Raw genomic sequence first — 23,299 nt, 5'->3', positions numbered from 1 at the left:
ACAGTACTGAAAGGAATCTGTGTGGCTGTGTTCCAATAAAATTAATTACAAAAATAAGCTGCAGGTCAATTTGGCCCATGGGCCATAGTTTGCCAACTCCTGTATAGGCTTGGTTGTGTTGTGCTAACGAACAATCCCTGAATCTCAGTGGCTGGCAAGAGAAAAGGCTCATTTCTTGCTTATGCTGCATCATGGTCGCAAGTCAATTGTGATTCTGTTCCTCCGGTGGCCTCTGTGTGGAAGATGGCTGTTTTCCGTGGTGGTGGGACAGAGAAACCGATGAGCCCACATGTTGGTTCTTATAGCTCTGCTTTGGAAAGTTGTACCCCTCACCTGCGCTCACATTTCATCGGCCAAAGTGTGTCACGTGAACCCATCTGAGTGCGGAGGGTGGGGTGTGTGTAATTTTTTCAAAGAGAGGGCACCGCAAAGGGAGGAGAACTGAATATGGGTTAGTGATAAGCACATGCCATTTGGGCCCTGGGTTCTTTAAATTGTGCTTGTATGCTTCCGATGATGAGGAGTCTTCTACCTACTAAGGCAACCTGTTTCATCCCTCAAAACTCCTGATGGTAAAAAGGTTTTGCTTTTATTGTGCTGAACTTCATTTACCCCAATCTTGCATCTAAGGGTTCCAAGTCTATTCCTTAAGATCCCGCAGAATGGATGATGATCCTTGGGAACACAAAGGTCACTCTGTCCAGAAGGGGGCGCCAGAACCCACCCACTTTCCCCCCAGGTAGCTGCCTTTCTTCATTTCTCCCAGTGCAAATGACCCATCACGGAGACAGGGCTGAACTTCTGAATGAGATCATAGCCTTTTCGCCCTTTCTGCACGGTTTCACCCGGTGAATTATCGTCTTATTTTCATTCCACTCCAATGAGCTGTCAGCGATGGATACTGTAATTCACAGCAATAGAAACACAAACAGATGGGTAATTGACCTGCATGCCTTCATTACACTGGAGTTCAGAATGGCTGTTGGAGCCATAAAGTCCTTTATCTGCCAGTCTGAGATCCCTGGGCTTTCACAAGGAAGGGGATCAGGCTGACTTTCTGCGAAAGGTGCACTTCTTGTTCTCCCCAACCCGTGCTTTTCGGAAATGGACAGAATTTGACAAGCAGAACTTAGCGGGTACCAGGCAACAGCCAGCCTTCTGTAGCGCTCAGAGATATCAACAGGGGGCCACATTCTGATGCAAGCACAGGAGAGAACAATATTGCCACTCAACCAAAATAGACTTCTTGTATTTTTTTTCCCTTTTCCTCTTAGCACAAAAAAAAAAAAAAAAAAAAAAAAAGTGAATTTAATACGTAATGAACTAGGTCAGAAAAGAGTACATCCATCAAAACTACTACTATTTTAGGTAATTACGATAAGGTAAAACAAAGTTCATCCAAAAGACAAGCAAGCAAACAAACAAGCAAAACCAGAAAGATATATGGTCCTTGCCTTGAACAAGACTTTGATTGATACAAGGTATTCACACACTGACTCGTCTTTGCTCAAGGTACACCCTCTGCAGGGAATGCTGGGGCTCCCTCTGTATCTATTAAAAACCATGCTTCTGTTTCAAGATCTACCCACATCCCACACACATCACGAAGTCTTCCCTAATTATTGTCTCCAGAGTCATTTTCTTTCATGTTCATAATAGATGACTGGCTTCTTCAAAATGTAAGATATATTTATTAAACACCTACTATGTTCCAGACGTGATGCTGCTTTTTACGTTTCAATCATCGGTTCGGACCTTTGTCTCTTGTACTTGGGTTTTATGCTTTAGTTTTGAATCTCCAAGTAACCCCTTGGTGTCCTTGGAAAATGGAAGCATCTCCTCCAACAAATCCCCACGTACTACTTGTTGAAAAAAGAGAAGGAGGCTCAGAGTTCCTAACAGCAAAAGAGAGCAGATCAGGGTCAGAGATGAAGGCTGGACTACCCTCGGCAGATCTTAGAGGTACTTTCAGCTTTTGTTGATTGGGTCCTCTTTTCTCTAGCTCACCGAGCCGTCACCTGGACCAGGTGTCTGCTTCAGACAGCTGTACTGACCGTGTCATTGAAGGTACCAAGGAATTCAATGTAGGGGTCCCCAGAAAGTTCTTCTGTTACTTTAGTGCTCCCCAGTGGTTGAAAATCAACAATGCAGTGAGCCCTCTTTGCTTTTTCTGACTCCCAGCTAAACTCTTGGTCTGTAATGGACAAGGATCCTTGACCTCTGTTGCTGTAAACAATGCTGTTCCTCTAATAAGCTGGCAGATCTCTGCCCGCTGTCATTCTTCCCTTAGGAGTCTTGATCTTCTCTGAGGCAGTGAGAAAGCTTTCATCTCCTCTCTAGGGAACCTGGAAACAAACACAAAAACAAAAAAAGGTGAACCTTATTCAGAAAGGAAGGTGATGGTCAGGTAGGTTCTTAGTTGGAAGGAGTTCTGTTGCTTGAGTCCTTTGTACATGCTGTTCCCACTTTCTTCTTGTTTCTTCTACTCCACTCCCCGCTGTTCCCACTTTCTAAACTGCTCTTCTTGTGGACTCCTCATCCTCTAATTCCTGTGAGTCCATTAGGTCCCAGCCCAAAAGCCACTTTCTGCAGGAGAGTGTCTGTGACTGCCCCTGATCCAGCCTGGGTTAGGTGTTTTCCTTTGTGGTCCCTGAGCAACCTCGTGCTTTGGGTAGAGCCCTGGTCTCCGTGCATCCAAGCAGCTTGTTTGCATGTTTGCTTCTTTCACTAAGCCGTGAGGTCCATGAGGGCAGGGAATGCCTGCTTTCTTCACCCCAGTGTCCATGGCGCAGTTACTGGCACACGGGAGGGCCTACGTGTTGAAAGAAGACAGAGGAGAGAAGAAAAGAAGGAAAGATGAAAGGGAGGAAGATTCGCTCAAGTATAACCAAATGGAAGGATGAAAAATGGAGACCCGTGGTAATTCCTGTAATGGTATTAAGAGGTGATGCACTCTGGACATGTCTCCTACTGGTCCAAAGGGGGCTACTCAGGAGGATGTTTCCAAGAACAACTCAAGTTTGGTTCAGGGAGTGGATTATGTTCTGATGTGGTATAAATGGGGGGACCTAGCGTTTATTGAACACTTAATTATGCGAACCATCTACTCGGGCTCCTATAACAAAATGCAAAAACTGGATCGTTGAAGTGAGAGGCCTTCGTTTCTACAGTTCTGGAGGCTGGAAGTCAAAGACCACGATGCCGGCCCATTCGGTGTCTGGCTTGTAGACAGCCGTGTTCTCACTGCGTGTGCACGTGGCTTTTCCTTAGTGTGTGCTCATGGAGGGAGAGGGAGAGAGACAGCTTTCCTGTCTCGTACTCTTCTTACAAGTCCATTAATCGTACCACGGAGGCCCCACTTTTGTGACCGGATGTAAACCCAATGACCAGCCAAGGCCCCATCTCAATACCACAACTCTGGGAGTTAGGGCTGCGACATGTGAACTGGGCAGGGGAGAGGGGGGAGAGGGTGGGGGTGGTCACAAACATTCAGCCCATAGCAGCCAGGCTCTTGCTGGGTGCCCTTTATGCCTTTCCCATTTATTTATTCTTCCCAACAGCCCTGGGATTGGAGCTTCACAGGCAAGTAGCCTGAATTTCAGAGAGAGGCTAAGACACCAGCAGAGGCCACCCTGGGCCAGGGCCACCTTGAGAACACTGAGGCAGGAGTTTGTCTCAGTTTTCAGTCTTTCATGCCAGAGAGCTGGGAGGGCCCATAAGGGTTTTGGAACTCAGAATTCTGGGATTTGAATCTCGAGTTTGTTAGTTTGGTTGTGGGGCTTTAGGCCAACTTAGGGCCAATTCCAATATCCTCAGAGTTTTTAGAGACCAATGTTTTGTTTTGTTTTTTGTTTTTTTGTTTTTTGTTTTTCAGTTGGGGTGAAAAAGAGAATGGTTGTTGAATGAAAACCTATACTGGCCTTGGCCTTAATTTATACTCTGGGGGATCTATAGTGGACAGACAGGGCTCCTGTCCCCCGGAATCCCACTCCCTAATGGGGAAGATGAAAAAAAATACGAAAACACATGCATAAGAGGATTTCTGTCAGTAGCTAATTCTATGATGAAAATAGAAGAGGCTTTTTTAATATGGGTCATCTGGGAAGGTCTGGATTGCAGGACAAGGGAGCCATGCAGAGATCTGGGAAAAGAATATTCTTGGCCCTGGGAGGTGCACTTGCAAAGACTCTAGGGAGAACAAGACCAGCACAAGGGAAGGACCAGGAAAGAGAAGGATGCCTGGTGTATTTCAAAAAAAAACAAAGGAATAGAATATTAAGAAATAAGGAGAGAGGAAGCGAGGAAATAGAGATAGCCTATCGTGTGACACAGAGGAGAAATCCTTCCTCCACACACAAAGACTGGATGTAAAACACAAGAAATATCCTGAGATGTCTGCCTTGAAGGTGAGGTGGGAGGAGGACTAAGGGAGACAGGGCAAAAATTAGGAAAAGAGAAAGAAGATGATGTGGATGTTCCCATATCTACATTGCCCACTCACTTCGCGGAACAGTGACACATTCCATTTTAAAGTATAACAAGATTTTTTGTAAAAAAAAAAAAAAAAAAAAAAAAAAAGTATAATGAGATTGGGGGAGATATCCCATATGTTCAGCACGAGTCACTGGGTGTGCAAGTGAAACTCTCAGCCATCGCCTTCTTGGGTGTTTTGAGGCAAAATTTACATGCTCGCCCATAATGGTGACCTCTCTCTGTCTCTGATTTTCTCAGCTTGTCTCTCTCTCTCTCTATTTCTCTGTGTGTCTTTGGGAACTGTGGGGCCAGAATATTCCACCCCAGCCGGCAGCTGTATATCTTTCAAACAGTGGTTCCACAGGCCAAATCTCCCTCCAAGTTATTTATGACTCCCATTGAAGCCGGTGGTACTCAGGCGCCAACCTAGGAGGTCAGCAATGGGCCTCTTTGTTGGACACAGGTCATCAGGAGACGACTGCGGCGGTGACTGCTGTGTGAACCTCCGCTGCCGTAGAAATGGTTATGTAACTTTAAACAGTAATGACATTTTGCAGAAAAGTGCTTTTTAATTGCTATGTCTTCATTATTCTCTTTCAAAATTGCCCAGGAGATTCTGCCTCAGAGACAGCTCGGCATGATCTGAGTTTCCATTTTTAAAGAGCAATCAGTTTTGTGTTTCAGCTGCTCCCAGAAACCCCCCAACCCAAAACTTCATCTGTTTTCAGTTGCATTAAACGGGGTAGGTAATACTGCCTTTTGTATCCTTGCCAAACGGAGAAATGATTTGACGCAATTTTCTAAAAATGCTCTCCCCAAATTCCTTTTGGGCTGGGACCAAGAATAGAATATTTTATCCCCTACAAAAGGGAGAAAGAAAATGATGAGCAAGCTAGAAAAATAGGACTGAGAGTATAGTCTATAGAGTTCCAACAGAAACTTAACCCCAATCCGTAGACTCAGATGCCTATAGGGGATTGGGATCAGCTAAAAATAAATTTTGCTTTGGAAGCGAAAAACCCTGATACAGATAAAATGACTCAGGAATGCATGCTCTGAAAGAATTGTAGACTTAGTTGAGCAGGGACTCACTCTAGTGATTGGCCCCATCGTTTGGTGTTTGTATCCTGCTCCTATGCTGCGAGCCCTTCCCAGCAATCACTCAAACTCGTGCAGACCCCTTGCTCGTTGGTGTGGAGTTCACCCATTCTCGCAGCCGGCCGGTGCCCAAGCCCTGTAGCTCCATCTGTCTGTTAGAACCCCTTTCACCCATACTGATATGGATCCACCTTCTAGAATAGCCGTCTCCCCACCGCCCCCCCCCCACCATGCTGCTTCAACAGGCACAGAATTCTAAACCCTCCTCTACAAATAACTCCAGACTGCCTGCTGAGGATTTTCTTCTGATTGCCCACAGCTATCGTTCATGTATCCTGAAGGTTCTGTTGAAACTTTAAAAAACGTCAATCACAGGAGGGATTTCATCATCACAGCATCGCCGTCATCATCAACGTCAGAAATGGGAACGAATAGCATTTACTGGGTGCTTGCCGTGTGCCCAGGAACTGTCGTGACGATTTGCAAGGATTCCTTCACTTAGCCCTCTCAACAACCTAAAAGCACCTCTGTTTTACAAAAGAAAAAGCAGAGGCTTAGAGAGCTTGAGTGACTTACCTGAGATGTCTAGGTAGTAAGTAGAGAAGCCTGACTAGCGATGCCCAGCTTTTAACTACCTTCTGCATCCCTGCAGTGAGGTGTGCCGAACACATCATCCTCTTTCCCACAATGCCTTTTTAAAAATATTTTCAATATTTATTTTTGAGAGAGAGAGAAAGAGAGAGAGCACTCCTGGAGGAGGGGCAGAGAGAGAGAGAGAGGGAGACACAGAATCCAAAGCAGGCTCCAGGCTCCGAGCTGTCAGCACGGAGACTGACGCGGGGCTCGAACTCCTGAACCGTGAGATCATGACCTGAGCCGAAGTCGGATGCTTAACCGACTGAGCCACCCAGGCGCCCCCCCGCCCCACCCCACAATGCCTCTCTGAACACAGTTGTTTTTAGCTGCCAGATGAAGACAGGTTGAAATGATGGGGCTTCATTTTTTAAAAAATTGAAAGTGAGAGAGGGAAAGATAAAATTCTAGAAACACAACTGTGAAGTACAATGAAAGACATGCCGAGCTGATTCAGCAAGCCCCTGATGAGTAGGATGAGGGTGTGTCCCTAAAACATGAATAAGAAAAACATTTAATCCAAAGAACACAGTTACTTTTTACACAATGGGTCATTAAACCATTACCCCTATATGCACTGGTAGCTGAAACTGTCCGCGGCACTAGACGAGGTGGGGAGAGATGTCTTTCGTGAATTAATTTAGCCCAGAGTTGTCCTTCTTTTTGGGCACCCTAGTCAATAGCCTGCTGTGATGACATCTCAGAGGTACATGAGTAGTGCATGTGCCCAGATAGATCCTTCTCCATCCTTGGCTGTCCAGATTAAGACTTTAATTACTCAGATATAGAGACAAGATTATGAGGTGTGGTCCAGAGTGTTCATCCTATAGCCTGGTCTAGTCACTTCTCCTCCATGGGCCTTTGCTTCTTTGTGTTTACAGCTAAGAAGAAAAAAAAAAAAAAATTAATCCTCTCTGATGGGATTCTGCACTGATATTATTTTTATGATGCCCTGGTCTTATGAAATTATTCCACTCTCTTTTATCACTCGTATCCTTGAAATTTACCAAAGTATCCCATTATCCACAGGATGAAGTCCAAATCCCTTAGCATACAAGAAAGCCCTGTGCACTTTGGCCTCCACTCGCCTCTGACACATGTTCCCCGACAGCACTGCACCCCACCCATCCAAATTCGTTTTTTCACCAGCAACTCCCAGACATATACATCTTTATTCTTGCTGCTACCCTCTTTAGAATGTGCTTCCTGTTCCTTTTTTTTACATGGTGATCTCTTATTTACCTTCCAAGAAGCCCAAATGCCATCTCCTCTATAAAGGTTTCCCTGCTGCCCTGGCAAGGTTATTTGCAGTCCTCTCTGTCCAGTTGCCTCGTCTGGACCATCTCTGCTCCAGGCCCAGAAAGCTGTGTTATGATGATGTGTGTCTGTGTCTATCCCTGCTGATTACGCTATAAACTCCCCAAGGGCGAGGATCTTGTCTTTTTCATCTCTAGAGACTCAGTGCCTAGCTCAGGACTTGGGCTTCGTAAATAGAGTCCATCAATATTTGAGAAAAGGAGAACAAAAGAAATGAAGGAAACAAGAAAAAATAAACAATAATCTTGTGCTTTCAAGAAGGGTTTTCTCCCATAATGGAAAAGGTATATACCAGATCTGGCTGTGGCCTCAGTCCTAATGTAACGGACTAGAGTGTGCCTTTCAGAGGTGGCTGAGGTCATGACTTGAGAAGTTTAAGTACACACAGTGTAGCTGGAGGCCTCACCAACCGGACCCTGTGTGGATCTAGGCGGGCCCAGAAATATTTGGGTTACAGTACACAGGGAGAAAGCTAACAGCTTCAGATTCCTATGTTTCACCTTTCAAACCTGTTAATGAAACACCTTTTTTAACCTTTCTTTTTTTCCCCCTTCTTGCTGTTCTCAAACAGGTCTTCAGATAATCTTCCCTCAGTATCTGCAAGAGAAGTTTGTCCAGTCGGCCTTGAGCTACATCATGTGCAATGGTGAGGGAGAGTATGTGTGCCAGAACAGCCAGTGTAGATGTCAGTGTGCAGAGGAGTTCCCACAGTGCAACTGCCCCATCACCGACATCCAGATCATGGAGTACACGCTGGCCAACATGGCCAAGTCTTGGGCCGAAGCTTATAAGGACCTGGAGAATTCAGGTAGAGAGCCTAACGTGGTCGTACTGCATCCGTGGCCCTGAGCCAAGCCTAGAAAAGAAAACTGTCTAGCCAGAATTAGGACCACTGTGAGGGACTGTTCAGTGATGCCAGCTCTTTCACGTGGGAGGGACCAGAGCCAGGTCTAGGAGCTGTCATGGAGTAGGTACTCAGTCTCCATTGAATGGAATAATGAATCGCGTGATTGAGTTTGTGGTCCTAAGATGTATTGTCTGCATTGTACCCAGAAGACAGAGAGAGTAATGCCACATAGCACATAGAAGCCTCTGGAGAATGGAGAGTCAAAGGTACTTGTATTGATTCCCGAGTCTGTGTGTGCGTGTGCGTGTGTGTGTGTGTGCGTGCGCGCGCCTATATCTCTCGATAAACAACCACGTATGTATGTCTAAATATGTATATGTGTATGTATTTTTATCCATGTACATGTATATAGATAATGATACGGATAGAGTTATCCAAACAATTCTCAGATTGTCAAAGCTAAAGCGACTTTTCAGGTACGTGGCTGTTTCCCACTTTTCATGGTTAAGGAGCCTCGTGGTCATGAATTTCAGGGGAGGAAAATCAGCCACCCAGGGCCATACAGTGAGTGAGGTACAGAGTTGGATCTCTGCCTTTCTGGAGTTTCTAGTTGATGTGAAAGCCAGCCATGAATCGTATGACATTTTAATCATGTGAAGGAGAGGCTACTGAGAGCAAATCCATGCAGGGGGAGGTTGAAGAGGTCAGGAGGGTCAGGGAGGTCAGGAGAGGCACCTTGGGGAAGAACATCACACTTTGATGCAGAAGTCAGTGGGTGAGTGCATGTCAGAGAACGGGAGGCCATCACAAGGTGCCTCGGAGGGAGAGGACGGAGACGTGGTTAGCGTGGTGGGACAGGTGGAAAAAGTGGGGAAGGTGCAGAGGTACTGAGGTGTTTAGAAGGGCAAATTAGCAGGGCTTGGTGTTACACGGGCTGTACGTGGTCGAAGAGAAGGGTGTTGAGATTCGAGAGCTTTTTTTAGGTATGTTTGGTAGACAATTTGATGGAGGCTGGTACCATTCACTGAGCTAGAACACCCTGGGTGGTTCGGAAACAGAGACTGTGTATGCAGCGCTGGGCATGAAAAGCTTGGGCATCCTTGAGATTTCCAAGAAGAGAGGTCAAGTAAACAGTTGGCATCTACTATGCGTTCAGATACCTGTCAAATAAATGGACATATGCAGAGAGCATTACTGGTTTTTAGAACAGCTCAATATTTCTTAAATTTATGACAGAAACTGCATTACAATGAGTAGTGATATTCCTGTATCCTGGGGGGGGGTGTGGGGGGCACCAAGACCCAGTGTCTTCCCCAGGGTTACATAGTTAGTAAATGACAGGGTTGGGAACGGAATCCCTGATTCCAAACCCCGTGCTTGTAGCAGCTTTTTGTATTAATGCTCCTTTACCCCCGAGGCTTCAGTTCCCTCATCTGATATATGAGAGGACATGTTTGTGGTTTTAATAGTTGAATTTATTTAAATTTTTAGCCGAGAAACCCTTTGATCGAACAAAATCGTACCTTGGAGCCACTGTGTACCACAGGTAAAAGCTGAGCCCTACTGAGCTGTATTTGAAAACCATTGGTTTCCATGAACTCTAAGCCCCTGAACCAGCTTTGGGAGCACATAATGCATGAGTGATTCTGCTCTCGTGCAGCTCGAACGGAGCTGTGGCTGCCCTATGGACCCGCACCCGCCAGTCCATTTAAAATCCCAGGAACTCATAGCAGAGAGGTTCATGATGGAAATGTGTTACGACAATTATTTGGCCTCAAACAAAAGAAGCATTTGATAACATGCTTTTGCAAGGAGATTCCACTGATGGCTAAAAAAACAGAGGGGCATGAAGTCGATGTGCACAAGCAGTAGGGATCTTTAGCATAGAATCCTATCCCCCAGGAAGAGAAACCACTTTCAGTGGGTGGGTAGGTGGGTGGGGAAGGAAACACAGAAAGCTGAAATGCTGCTGAGTAGCTGAATAGGCCGCAGAAATGATTTACGTGGCACACTTTCTCTCCACAAGAGCACACATTTGCTCTAGATATCCTGTACTTATCCATCTGGAATGGTTTTACCCATTAAGACAAATCCATCCATACCTTCGTGTAGATGTGGCTTGTGTGTGTGTATCTTCCTCCTCTTCGTTTCAGGCAGTGGCCTTCATGACTCAGCAACTAGGCAGCTTGGAGGGATTCAAGACATGGCCAAAAGGGAAAAGCCAATGATTCCTTCATGGTCGGAGCACTGGTGGTCGCATAGAACCTAGTTTACACACATGAATGGCGGTCTTCACCTCCTTTATTGGGAGGGAACCCTTCCACTTTCAGTCAAAAAATTAAATCATTTTAACGTTTAAATTCTATGTTCCTAACTGACCCAGGTTCAGGTTCAGTGAAACGACTGTCATGTTCTCCAAGGTCAACAGCGCTTTCTACAGGAGAGCAGCATATCTTCCTTGGGGGTTGGGGGAGGCTGTGTATTGTGGGCAACCAACACACAGGGTCATTAGGGCCAGCCCCCTGCCTCCAGCCAACTCCCTGAATAAACCAGCTGGCGTTGTCCTATGCTAGCCGCCCATCCCCTGAGCGCGTTCTGTATGTCGAGGACTATTCAGGCAGATACAGTGCTGTGTCACTCTTTCCTGATTTGCATTAGGTGCTAGGTTACCTGTTTGACAGATGGGAAAACTGAGGTGTTGAAAGAATAATGGTCATACAGCTGCCCAGGGGTCCAGATGCAACTTGATCTCCTGAATGTCTGACTGGCAATAAGGAGGCACTGTGAGTTGTGTAGGGGTCAGAGATTCCTATTTTTGGCACCATTTATTTAGTTAGTTTCTTTTTTCCCCCAGTATACTGATCCTCTTTATGTGTTGAGAGTAAGTGTATAATGCTGAGTAAAAGCATACATTCAGAGCCTGTTTAGAGTTCTAATTCTGCCATTTACTGGCTGTGTGACCTTGGCAAGATAACTGACTTCTTTGTGTCCCAGTTTCTATAAAAGAAGGCGCTGAAAGTACCCACCTCGTAGATTTGCTGTAAAATCACTTATATGGGTGAGGTGTTTCAGAGTGAGCGTGGTGCTTACTGAAAGCTACGTAGGCATTTTTAAAAATAAAATGAATGCCTAATGTACCTGAAATTTCCTGATAGCTTTTGCAGCACGAACTAAAAGTACTAAGCTGCAAATATATATACATACATATATATATGCACATATATTTATATTTATATTATACATATAAATATGCATATATTATACATATTTATATATTTATATTTAAATACATATATATATATATATATATATCCCCAACCATTTGGATTTTTCCCCCCGCAAAATGACCAACCTCCTAATTCTTTTATTTTCCCGATAGTTGGGGAGCATGACAAAGGTAAGTATTATATTGAAAAAAGAATAGCTCAGATTCAAGTCCTGCCTCTTGTCACTCCTTGGCTGTTCTACCTTCAGAAAATCATTTCCCTGCTCTGGGCTTCATTTTCCCTCTGTGTAGAACAAGAAAGCTGACCTAGATTATCTCTAAGGTTGTGTCGAGTTGCAGAAGACACGGAAACTCTGAAACACAGAACCAAACTGAGGCAGAAACCTTCACCTGGGAGACCCAAGATTTGCCCCCATCTCTTAAGGTGGGGTGTCTCTAAATGGGATGTGACGTGAGGTGGTACACAGACAACTTCCAGTAGGACTGGATCATGTAGCAAGGAGCTTGACCCATCTCAGCTCTCCCTCGACCCTGCAGATGACTTCAAAGAGAACGTTCCAGTTGGTGCTAATATGCCGTTAGCACCTCCCCATGGCTGGCTACCTTCCTGTGTGCTTCACAGTGAGAGCAGGCCCCAGGGTTTGATCACTTAGCTGGCAACACTATCCGGCCAGGATTTGTTAATACTGTTTTCATAACTGTATACGTTTACAGCTTTATTTTTATAGCTCCCATTCTACTGAAGGCATGGGATGGAGGTTTTCTAATGCAGAATTGGATAAAAATTTGGTTGAATTGATTCAAAGAAAATACTAAGTAAATATAAGTACAAATATGTGAATATCATTATCAAGCTGGCATTCAGATGACGGAAGTTTGGGAAGCCTTGTTTTTGTTTTTTTTTAAGTTTATTTATTTATTTTGAGAGAGAGAGAGAGAGCATGAGCTGGGGAGGGGCAGAGAGAAAGAGAGAATCCAAAGCAAGCTCAACACTGCCAGCTTGGAGCCCGATGCGGGGCTCGAATCCGTGAACCCTGTGATCATGATCTGAGCCAAAATCAAGAGTCTGGTGCTTAAGGGACTGAGCCACCCAGGCGCCCCCTGTACAGCCTCGTTTCTAATAAGGATGCAGGATGCAGATTCCCTCCTATGGGAGCAAAGTAAAAGAACCTTCACTGAAAGTGTAGTGGCCCTTGCACGGCCTCCCCGGAGCGGCCTCCCCGGAGCTGCTGAGAGGCTAGTGCAGAGTTCATGGGGCCTCAAAGGAGTGAGTTTTATCTGCAAGCCTGCCTGACTGGTAGGTGGGGCTGAGCCTTCCAGGCAGCCTCCAAGGGGGGGCAGCCTTGCTCAGTCCTTCTCTCTTGGCCTCTGTCTCTCGCTAGATGAGTTTAAATCGTTTATGAAGCGTCTGCCCAGCAACCACTTCCTGACCATCGGGAGCATCCATCAGCACTGGGGCAACGACTGGGACCTGCAGAACCGTTACAAGCTCCTGCAGAGCGCCACCGAGGCCCAGAGGCAAAAGATCCAGCGCACCGCCCGCAAGCTCTTCGGCCTCAGTGTCCGCTGTCGCCACAATCCCAACCACCAGCTGCCTAGAGAGAGGTAAGTGCGACCCCCCAGCCCACCCCCACCGCCTCTGCAGGCTCAGACCTGTTTCTGGCTTAAGTTCCCCGTGGCCCAGGGAAATGCCATGCCGATGATGATGCACCTGCTGGTGGCAGGCCAGGCCTTGCGTGGTCCAGACCAACCATTTTCTGGATCGTCTCTGGCTTCTCTGCTTCTGGTTGCTGCTGTCCTGGGTTTTCTCACTGTTTCCTGAATATGCCCTGAACTTTCAGCCTCTGTGTTCTGTCTGATCCGTCGGACTGTGGAAGGGAGCCCGCGATAGCCCTGACTGCTATGTGACATTATTCTGGTTGCTTGAAAGGTATTATCTATTTAATTTAAAAGTTACTTGACAGATTGGGGCACCTGGGTGGTTCAGTCGGTTAAGCATCTGACTTCCGCTCAGGTCATGATCTTGTGGTTTGTGAGTTCGAGCCCTGCATCGGGCTCTGTGCTGACAGCTCAGAGCCTGAAACCTGCTTCGGATTCTGTGTCTCCCTGTCTCTCTTTTCCCCTCCCGGCTCACGCTTCATCTCTCTCTGTCTAAAAAATAAATAAACATTAAAAAAAAACAGAAATTACTTAACAAAGCAGATTTTAGCATCCCCATCTTAATGGTGAAGAAACTGGGTTAACTAATCCGTCAGCTATATATTGAGGACCTTTGATCAGGGCCTGGAGTCAGCGACACAAACAAGGCACAGACCAGGAAAATTTAAGGAGGCACCCCCTGGCTGGGTCTTGTGAGTGCAGGGTCCTCACCTGAGAGTGAGAGCCTCCTTAAACACCTGGATGCCTCACTTCCTTCCCTCTGGGCTGACAAGACAGAAGTTCCTGGGTCTTCACAGATCTTAGGGTTTCTTTGCTCCCTCTGAAACTTCTGGGGAAGAAGCCAGGATTGAGATCCAGCCCTTTCAGACTCCATTCTCCCAGGGCATGTGTGAGCTGCTCCCTGGCAGGGGGGGAGTGCGGTGGTTTCTGTAGTGGTGCCTCTGTGGATTCCACAAAGGCATCTCCATCCAGCAGAAGGCAGGTTTGGGGGCTGTGCACCCTGCTTCGGCTAGCGCAGCTGTACCTTGATTTGTTTCATATTTGGGGGTTTTGCACTCAACTTTATTCAGAGAGAAGAGATCCACTCTTTAAAAGAGTAAGGCTAAGTCACATTCACTTACCAGATTTGCGGTCAGCCACATGTCTGTATAGCTGAGTGCTACCCTTTTTGCACAGAGCAGAGAACCAGCCCAGAGAGGCCCAGTATTTGGTCCAGAGCTACAGTGCACATCAGTGGTTCCCAAGAGGAGGTGATTTTGTTCCCAGGGAGCATTTAGAAATGTCTGAAGACATTTTTGAGTATCATAATGGGTGTGGGGTGCTATTGCACAGGGCAATCCCCACAACAAAGAGTTTATCCTTCGCCAAAAAGTCAGCGATGCTGGGGTCTGGAAGCCCTGCCGTAAGAGGAAGAGACAGGATCCCCCAGCGCTATGATGCTAAATACCGTGTTCTTCCTCGCCCTCCTGGGCAGGCACCCAAAGATTAAAGATCCGTGACACTTCTAGGCATTTCTCTCATGCCAGCCACCCCCACGCACTTACTCGTTTTCCTCTTCATTTTTTCAGACTCAGATCAAATGCCGCCTCCTCCATGAAGTCTTTCCCGATTGCACCAGCCACTACAGAGGCTCTTTAGTCTAGGTCCCCATTACTCTAAAACCCCTACCCATCTTCCCTTTCTCCCCCCACTGTGAAGTCTCCTCCTTTTACTCCTGGCCGTGCTGACCCGTGTGTTTCCCATTCCTTCCAACTCTGAACCCATTGCTTGGCAGCTAGTTTGTGATCATTACTTGGTGGACCAAATAGGATTTGCTCTGGCAGTCGCTCCCTCGCTGCAGTGCGGCGAGTACAGGAACGAAAGAAAGGGGTCCAGTCACAAAATGGCTTCCTTGTCATCTGCAGCAGGTGCCCAAGCTGCCACCACGAGCGAGTGCCCAGATTCCATCTAGATCCATCAGGCTTTGGTCACGTGACCCGCATTGGATGCAGTGAGGGATTCAGAAAGGAGCACAGTACACAGGGCTGTGAAGGATGTCTTTCAGAGGAGGGGCTCTGTTAGCAATCACGAAAAACCCTGTATATATATATGTGTGTGTGTGTGTGTGTGCTTAAAATCAGTGTGTTAGTGCTGCCATAGCAAAGTACCACAGACTGAGTGGATTAGACAACAGAAATGGATCTTCTCACAGTTCTGGAGGCTGGGAGTCTGAGGTTGAGGTGGTCTGCAAGGTTGGCTCCTTCTCAGTCCTCTCTCCTTGGTGACACGTGGTCGCCTTCTGCCTGTGTCCTCCCGTGGTGTTTCCGCTGTGCGTCTCTGTGTCCTAATCTCTTCTTACAAGGACACCAGTCCTTTTGGGTTAGGGTCCCACCTCAATGACCTAATGTTAATTACCTCTTCGAAGCCCCTTTCTCTAAATAGAGTCACATTCTGAGGTACCGACAGTGAGGGCTTGAACATACGAATGTGGGGGAGATATAATTCAGCCCAGAACCCCAGAAAAAGTGGCTTTTGATCTATAGGTGAAGAAACCCTGCACCCCCAGGATTCGCCACACTGGATGCAAATCTGGTGGCAAAGGGTAACATTTAACCATTACCTGATTTTAAACAGATCGATCTGTCAGTTTTGCCAGGTGTCCCCACAGAGAATGAAATGGAAGGTCCAAAGTCGGACACATTTATTAAAGGTGAGAAGAATTTCCAGGGTGCAGGTCACAGAGCACCATCAGTCCTGCCAGGTCTAGGAAGGCTCAGGAGGGCTCCAGAAGGAGAGCAGCCAGACGGGCATTACAAAGAGGAAAGGAAAGGGGCGCCTGGGTGGCTCAGTCCGTTAAGCGTCTGACCGGCTCAGGTCATGATCTTGCGGTTCATGAGTTGGAGCCCCACTTCAGGTTCTATGCCGACAGCTCAGAGCCTGGAGCCTGCTTCAGATTCTGCCTCCCTCTCTCTCTCTGCCCCTCCCCTGCTCATGCTCTGCCTCTGTGTCTCTCAAAACTAAATTAAACGCAACAAAAGACAGTAGCAAAGAGGGGCAAAAATGGGCAACGGGAAGAACACCGCATGGAATCACGGGGCTAGACTGGGATCCCGCCCCACCATTGGCAAGCTTCGCGACCTTTGGCAGGTCGCTTCCCTGTTGGGAGGGCAGATGTCCACATCTGTCCACGAGCTGCTCTTCCCTTGCAAGCCGCCAGGCTAGAAGCGTCCCACCACCACCAGGACCTTCAAAGAAAGACCTCCCAGTGTGGCCCTCTGTCCTCCCGCGAGAGAAAACTTGCCCGAATCCTAACATCCCTGCTCTAACTCATCTGGAGAGGATGTCTAGCACTCCACCTTAGCAAGGCAGTCAATTATGTTCATTTAACAAGTATTGACTGCCGGGGGCTGGGGGGTGCAGGGCACAGAAACTCGGCTCTGGGTGGATTCCTCTGAAGCCTTCCCAGGAGAGCTGAACCTCCTTGCTGGCTGTGAGCTGCTCCCTGACATCCGAATCGGAGCTTCTAATGAGTGTTTCTCACACCAGCAGGCAGGGCACCTCCCCGCCACAGAGCAGTGTCAGACAAAGGTGCTAACACAGGGGACCTTGAGCCACCTGGACTGAGCGAGCTGGAGTTTGCAAACGAGCCGATTGCTGTGCGTTGGTCTGTGTGTGCCAGGCTCCGGGGGAGATGAGTCCACTGAGCAGATGCCTTTGCTACCACAGGTGTCAGAGGGGTTTTTACACGTGTCGCAGAGGGGTGATGTCGAGGCGGGGTAGGGGAGGGAAAGAGCACGGGGCTTTAGTTGCACGGACTGGGTCCAAATCCTGGCTCCGTGGCATTCCAGCCACGAGGCTCTCCCTACGTCCCTGCACCTCCCTGGCGATGGGATAATAACGCTTTGCCTTCAGGTTAAGTACAAAGACTAAGATTTTGAAATACAAAAGACCTGGTAAAACACCTAACTCAGTTAAGACTGGAGGCAGACGGGGAGAAAGAGGATGCTATCACTTTATACATGTATTCTAAAGGCCAGGCACTGTTCTCAGCACCCGATAATGAATTAGCTCATTTCTTCCTCACTGCCACCCTCCGAACTAGGTACCTTTGCTACCCTACTATTCCTACTTTACCGCTAAAGGAATTGAGACACAGAGAGTTTAATAAGATCCCCAAGGTCAATAAGTGTTAATTATTTTATTGTTACTTCAAAGAGGTGGCTCCCCCTAAAATTAAGTGGTGAGCCGATAATCGGAGCTAGCTTTAAGGCATCCTGGAAACTCGACGCTGGTCTGGAAGGCAAATGCCACCAATACACTCACCCCAAGATTCAGCGGCTCAAAAAGAACACTTTCTCATCAGCCATCATGATTCTGCAGGTTGACTGGGCACAGCCGGGGGTCCATCAAGGCGGCGGAGGCTGGGGTCATCTGAGGGCCGACTGGACTGGGCGTCCAGGATGACTCACGCCCACGGCTGGCAGACTGCTGGCTGGCAGCTGGGAGCTCGGCCGAGGCTGCCAAGCAGACTGCCTACACGTGCCCTCTCCATGTGGCCTGGGCTGCTTGCAGCGCGACAGCGTCCCGGGACTGGAAGGAAGCGGTGGGACTTTTTGCATCTTAGCTCCGGAAGTTAGACACCGTATTCTACTGGCCAAAGCCCCGCCCAGATTCAAGGGTGTGCATATTGGGAGCTGTGGGTCTTTGCAGGCAGAGGGAATCGTTTTTGGCGGTTAGGTACTACGGGATGAACTAAGTAGAAATAGAGCTAGACGTGACCATCTTACATGTAGGGCAAATAAAATTAATTACAAAACCATAACAGCCTCTTACTGAGCAGCTGTTATAACAGGCAGGAGAGCTGGCTAAGTATAAAGAGTCTACAGTCAGACTGGCTGGGTTCGCATCCCAGCTCTGTCGGCTGCTTACACTGTAACCCTGGGGAGGTCAGCACCAGCTTTGAGCCTCAGTTTTCTCAAGTGTCACATGGGGCTAATAATAGTGCCAACCTGCCGGGAGGATTCAGTGCTTTAACCCCAGCAAATGCGAGAGCAGTGTCTGGCACACGGAAGACACGCGGTTTGTTAGCTTCTTTTCTTGTTGTTATTTTTACCCGGAACTGATACTTTGCATGTAAGTTACTTAGCCCATGTGATACTCAATAGGTCTAAGTGTTGCTGATGGTGAGGACCCATCTACTTCTCCTACTGTCTCTACAAAGTGGATGCCAGTTGGATTTGTTTCATAGATGGGGGAACCGATAAGGCAAAGGTGTAATTAACTTGCCCTGGGTCACAGGGCAGGTATGTGACAGGATTGGAATTGTCTTGCTGACACCATTGGTGGGCTTCATGGTCAAGAGCCTTGTGCAGGCTCTGAGCAGTGTGCAACAGCAAAGAGACGCAGCTGTGCTTGGCTGGGGCGCCTCGTTTTGAGTGTGTGTGATGCCAAAGGCAGGATTAGCTCCTCAAGGGCATGGGGGTGGTGACGGATCAAGATTAGAATTTTATAGGCTGGAATGGAAATGGCCCCCGGTTGTGGAGCCCTGAACCATCGACTGTGGAGCCCAGGCAGAAACCCAAGCGGACACATCAGACCCAATCCCCTGTAAGCAGAGAGAGGAGGTCAGGTTCGGTGTAAGTCAACTCAGCAAGCATTTGCTGAGAGCTTACTCTGTGGCGGGCTCTGAAAGCACCACGAGAATAAGACCCACCCCACTGCAAGGCTCAGTGTTTGTTGGGATGGGGGCAGCGATGCTAATTCCAGACTGCACTTGCCAAAGGGGGATTCAACAGCCAACCAAATATCTATGGGTCCCCATGATGGGTCAGGTTCTTTTTGGGGTCCCAGGGATACCGGTTAGCCTGTTCGGGAGCTGGCACCAGTGTGGCACCACAGTGGCACAGTGGCAGTTTGGACAGGCGAAGGGAAGGCAGAGACCCACAGGAAAGAGCTGTGGGTGGTTTCACTCCCCGGAGATCCTCATGTTGAGCAGCTAAAAAGGGGCAAAGACTGGGAGGTGGAACTTGAGTTTGGTCACGGCTGTTTTTAGACAAACCGACACTTTCTGGACCTTGATTTTTCTCCTCTGTAAAATAGGGATAATAAAGTCTTCCCCCTGCCTCAGAGGGTCTATGTCTGGCTCACCTGAGATGGTGTGTGGGCAAGCACGTTGTAAAACTCGGAGAGCTCTGCAGAAAGGAACTGTGCAAGCAAAGTGAACGAGAAACGTGAAATTCATCAGGAAGCGAACGAGGCTGAGTTTAGGTCCAAGGCCTCACGTAATAGTTAACATTTCTAGTTTAACCAGGTACCAGGCCCCGTCCTAACCACTTTCACCTCCACGTAATCACCATGATGACCTTATCTGGCAGCACTGACTCATCCCATTTTATGGGTAGGGAAGTTAAGGCACAGAGATGTTAATTGACTTGCTGAAAATTACACTGCAGGTAAGAGGCAGGATTCCAGTGCTAGCAGTCTTTTCCTATAACCTGTAGGCTCTTACACCTCTCCCTGAGGCATGATGGTCCAGGGCACTCAGATCAACCCGCCTAGACTACAAACTGCATGATGATGGAATTCACCTCACTGTTCCTTGTGAAAGAGTGAAGGGAGGACGGAGGGATGGAGAGAGGGAATATTGGGAAAAAATAGGAAGATAGGAAGGAAAGGAGGAAAGGGGGAGGAGAGAAGAAAGCAGCAGGAAATCAGCTTGGGCAGTGCTGGATTCAGCAGGTTTCTGTGCAATTCCGTAAGTGTGGACTGACCACCTCGCCTCCCAACCCAATGCCAGACACTGAAAGTCACTTAAATACGCAAGCAGCAAGGCCTTTGTCCTCTAAACATCATTATTTAGCACCAGAAGGTGCTTTGGAGAAGGACAGGGTTTGAACCAGAGGACCTGAGTTCAGTTCACGGCTTTGCTGTGTGTGGGCCAGCCTACATCCATAATGGGATGCTCCTGAGAGCCCTGGGTATAAAACTCGTGCCTCGCGTGGGCAGGTGCAGGTTGAGTACTGCACAATTACCCCTCACGTTTCCCTAGAGCGGCTATGTTCTTTGTGGGAATTCTGCATTAAAACTCACTTGGGAAAATAGGGGATTTTTTTTTTCCTTAAGCAATTTGAAAACAGCTGGACTCAGTTACCTTGAGGTCTTGCCCAAATGTAGGAGAAATATCACTCCCAGAGATTGAGAGAATAACAGTTCAACTCCCAAATATTGGTATAAGGTCAGTAATTGAATCTTAGTCCATTTTAATGAGTAGCTTGTACTTCAGACTAAGATCTTTGGCCCCAAATTACAGTGGCCTTTTAACTACATCTCCCAGAATCTACTGTAACCACTTTTCAATCTATGTTGCACGAGGAAGTCAGAGTTATTACTTAAGAAGCAAATTCGGTCTTGTCGCATCTCTGCTTAAAGCCTTTGGTGATGAATCACTGCTCTTAGGAGGAAGGGCAAAATCGGTTTTTTAAATTTGTTTTTAAGATGCGTTTTTAATTTTTTAATGTTTATTTTTGAGAGAGAAAGAGCACAAGTAGGGGGAGGGAAGAGGGAGAGAGAGGGGCACAGAGGATCCAAAGCAGGCTCTGCACGGACAGCAGTGAGCCCAGAGGGGGCTCAAACTCACAAACCCTGAGTTCATGACGAAGTCAGACGCTTCACTGACTGAGCTACCTCAGCGCCCCTTAATTTGTTTTTAAATATTTATTTTTGAGAGAGAGAGAGAAAGAGAGTTCAAGTGGGGGAGGGGTAGCAAGAGAGGGAGAGAGAATCCCAAGCAGGCTCTGAGTTGCAGTGAGCGCGATGTGGGGCTCAAACTTGGGAAGCGCAAGATCGTGACCCGAGCAGAAGTCCAAGGCTCAACCGACGGAGCCACCCAGGGGTCCCAGGAAGAGTAAAATCTTAAGCTGACCTATAGTTCTGCCATGATTTGGCCACTGTCTACCTCCCGTCTGTGTTTCATGCCTCTTCTTGGCTCTCACAGCTACAGCCCCACTAATGTTTCAGTTCACGAGATGTACATGCTTCCTTCTTTTTTTTTTTTAAATTTTTTTATGTTTTCATTTTATTTCTTAGAGAGACAGAGTGCAAGTGGGGGAGGGGCAGAGAGAGGCGGAGACACAGAATCTGAAGCAGGCTCCAGGCGCTGAGTTGTCAGCACAGAGCCCGACGTGGGGCTCGAACTCACGAACCGCGAGATCATGACCTGGGCCGAAGTCGGACGCTTAACCGACTGAGCCACCCAGGTGCCCCATGTACATGCTTCCTTCTGCTCCACAGGGCTTCACATAGGCTGTTCTCTCTACCTGGAATGTGTTTTTCCTTTTCCCTCCCTTTCTGTAGCTTCTGTGTGTCCTTCAGAACTCAGCTCCAAAGGCTGTGCTCTTTGCGTTGAAAGGGTGTTGGGACCCATTTGATATCCTAACATCCTTAATTCCCAAATGAAACCCCAAACCTCAGGCTACCATAATACCTTTGTTTATATGTTTCTATGTTTATATGGCTCTCTTGTGAGACTGTGGGTTCCAGGCGCATACCTGTACCCATGTTCTTGACCACTTAAACATCATAACTTCTTCACACGGCCATTGGCACATGGTAGCTATTGAAAAAAAACTTCGTTCGATGAATGGACAAATAAGTTATTTTCTACGTGGAGTGGGGTCCCAAAGGCATGGTGATGTTGTATTTTACAATTGTGCCCGTTGCCATATAAATAATTTAAGGGTTTCTTCGCATAAACTGTGTGTGGTTAGGTCACCTTCCTCATTCCTAGGTGAAAAAGCTGAGGCTGAAGGAGGTTAAGTGCCTTGTCTGAGGTCACTCAGGGAATTTGTGAATAGACCGTGATTAGAACTGAGGCCCTCAGACTGTGACAGTCCAAACAGTATGGTCACATGGAAACTGCAGATGGGAGATTGTCTTCAACTGACCTGGATCCAAATCCTGAAAGTATCTCTTGTTACATATGTTACGTTGGGAAATGTACCCTATTGAAGAAAAAAAGAAAAAAGCAACAGAAAGAGGATGAAAATACACACTTCCCAGAGTCTATGAAATTCAACAGGATGAAGAAAAACCCGTAGCACTGAGTAGGTCCTTCACGTCAGTGCGATTTGGGGTTTCTTTCCTATGTGCTGTCACCTGATTTTTGTGGAGGTTAGAGTCTTGTAAGGCAAAGCAGATTCATGGCACTTTAACTCGAGGGCAGGCAGTGCAATTATTGGCATTTTCCGATGACTTTGGTTTATTTTTACTTCTCATATTCACATGGCCTTGATCCAGCAGTCCGGGTTTTCGCCAAGCAGCGTGTAATTATGCATTGTTGAGATGAAAATCCCTTGGGGGCGTCCACCTCAGGCTCCAATCCTGGGGCCATGGCTTCTGAACCCATGTCAGCTTTTAACATATTTCTTGCTCCACATAGTGTTTAATTGGTGTCTATGGAAAGATTCTGGCCACCAAGATAATTGTTATCCCTACTATGATGACCCTCAGTATCCATGCTGGTTTTGATTCTTCTCTCTGAACCCTATACTTACTTGCCTCTGGATTTAATCTCCATAGACTCCTGCAGTGGAGCAGAGGGATAGGACTTCTTATATTTTATTTGAACTGAAGTCAATTTCAGTTTATTAGACTGACAGTCTCTGCTCTGCCACTTATTAGATGCATGACCTCCAAAAATCTCTAAACCCACCCAAGCCCTTTGTTTCCTCATCTGTATGGTCAGGGTAATAAGAATAGCTACCCTATAGAGTCGATGTCCCAGGCAATTTATAGGATATATGTGAAAACTCTTTGTAACTTACAAAAAAAAAAAGTGCAGATACAATATTAATATAATCAAGAACACAGGGGTGGCACACCTTAGATATTTGATGGAGACTCTGTTTTTGCCCCCAAGAAATGAATGTTTCCACTGGAGAAGACAAAGCATAAGCCCGACCACATGTAACAATATAGTAAACAGGCAATGGGATTTAAGATACTTACGACTTCAGGGATGCCTGGGTGGCTCAGTTGGTTAACCGTCTGAATCTTGATTTCGGCTCAGG

General features: G+C 47.1%; 1 protein-coding gene across 2 annotated transcripts in view; it reads left to right on the top strand.

Annotated features, from left to right (window-relative positions):
* BRINP1 (BMP/retinoic acid inducible neural specific 1) overlaps nucleotides 1–23,299 on the top strand; it is a 173,439-nt gene that overhangs the window by 132,979 nt on the left and 17,161 nt on the right. For both annotated transcript variants that reach the window (XM_042964823.1, XM_042964825.1), the window contains exons 6-7: nucleotides 8,093–8,329; nucleotides 12,977–13,199. In XM_042964823.1, the coding sequence (XP_042820757.1) occupies nucleotides 8,093–8,329; nucleotides 12,977–13,199 (460 nt within the window). The remainder of the gene's footprint in view (nucleotides 1–8,092; nucleotides 8,330–12,976; nucleotides 13,200–23,299) is intronic.

Source organism: Panthera tigris, chromosome D4 (assembly GCF_018350195.1).
Source record: "Panthera tigris isolate Pti1 chromosome D4, P.tigris_Pti1_mat1.1, whole genome shotgun sequence".
Lineage (NCBI taxonomy): Eukaryota > Metazoa > Chordata > Mammalia > Carnivora > Felidae > Panthera > Panthera tigris.
This window is presented reverse-complemented; position numbering and strand designations above follow the sequence as displayed.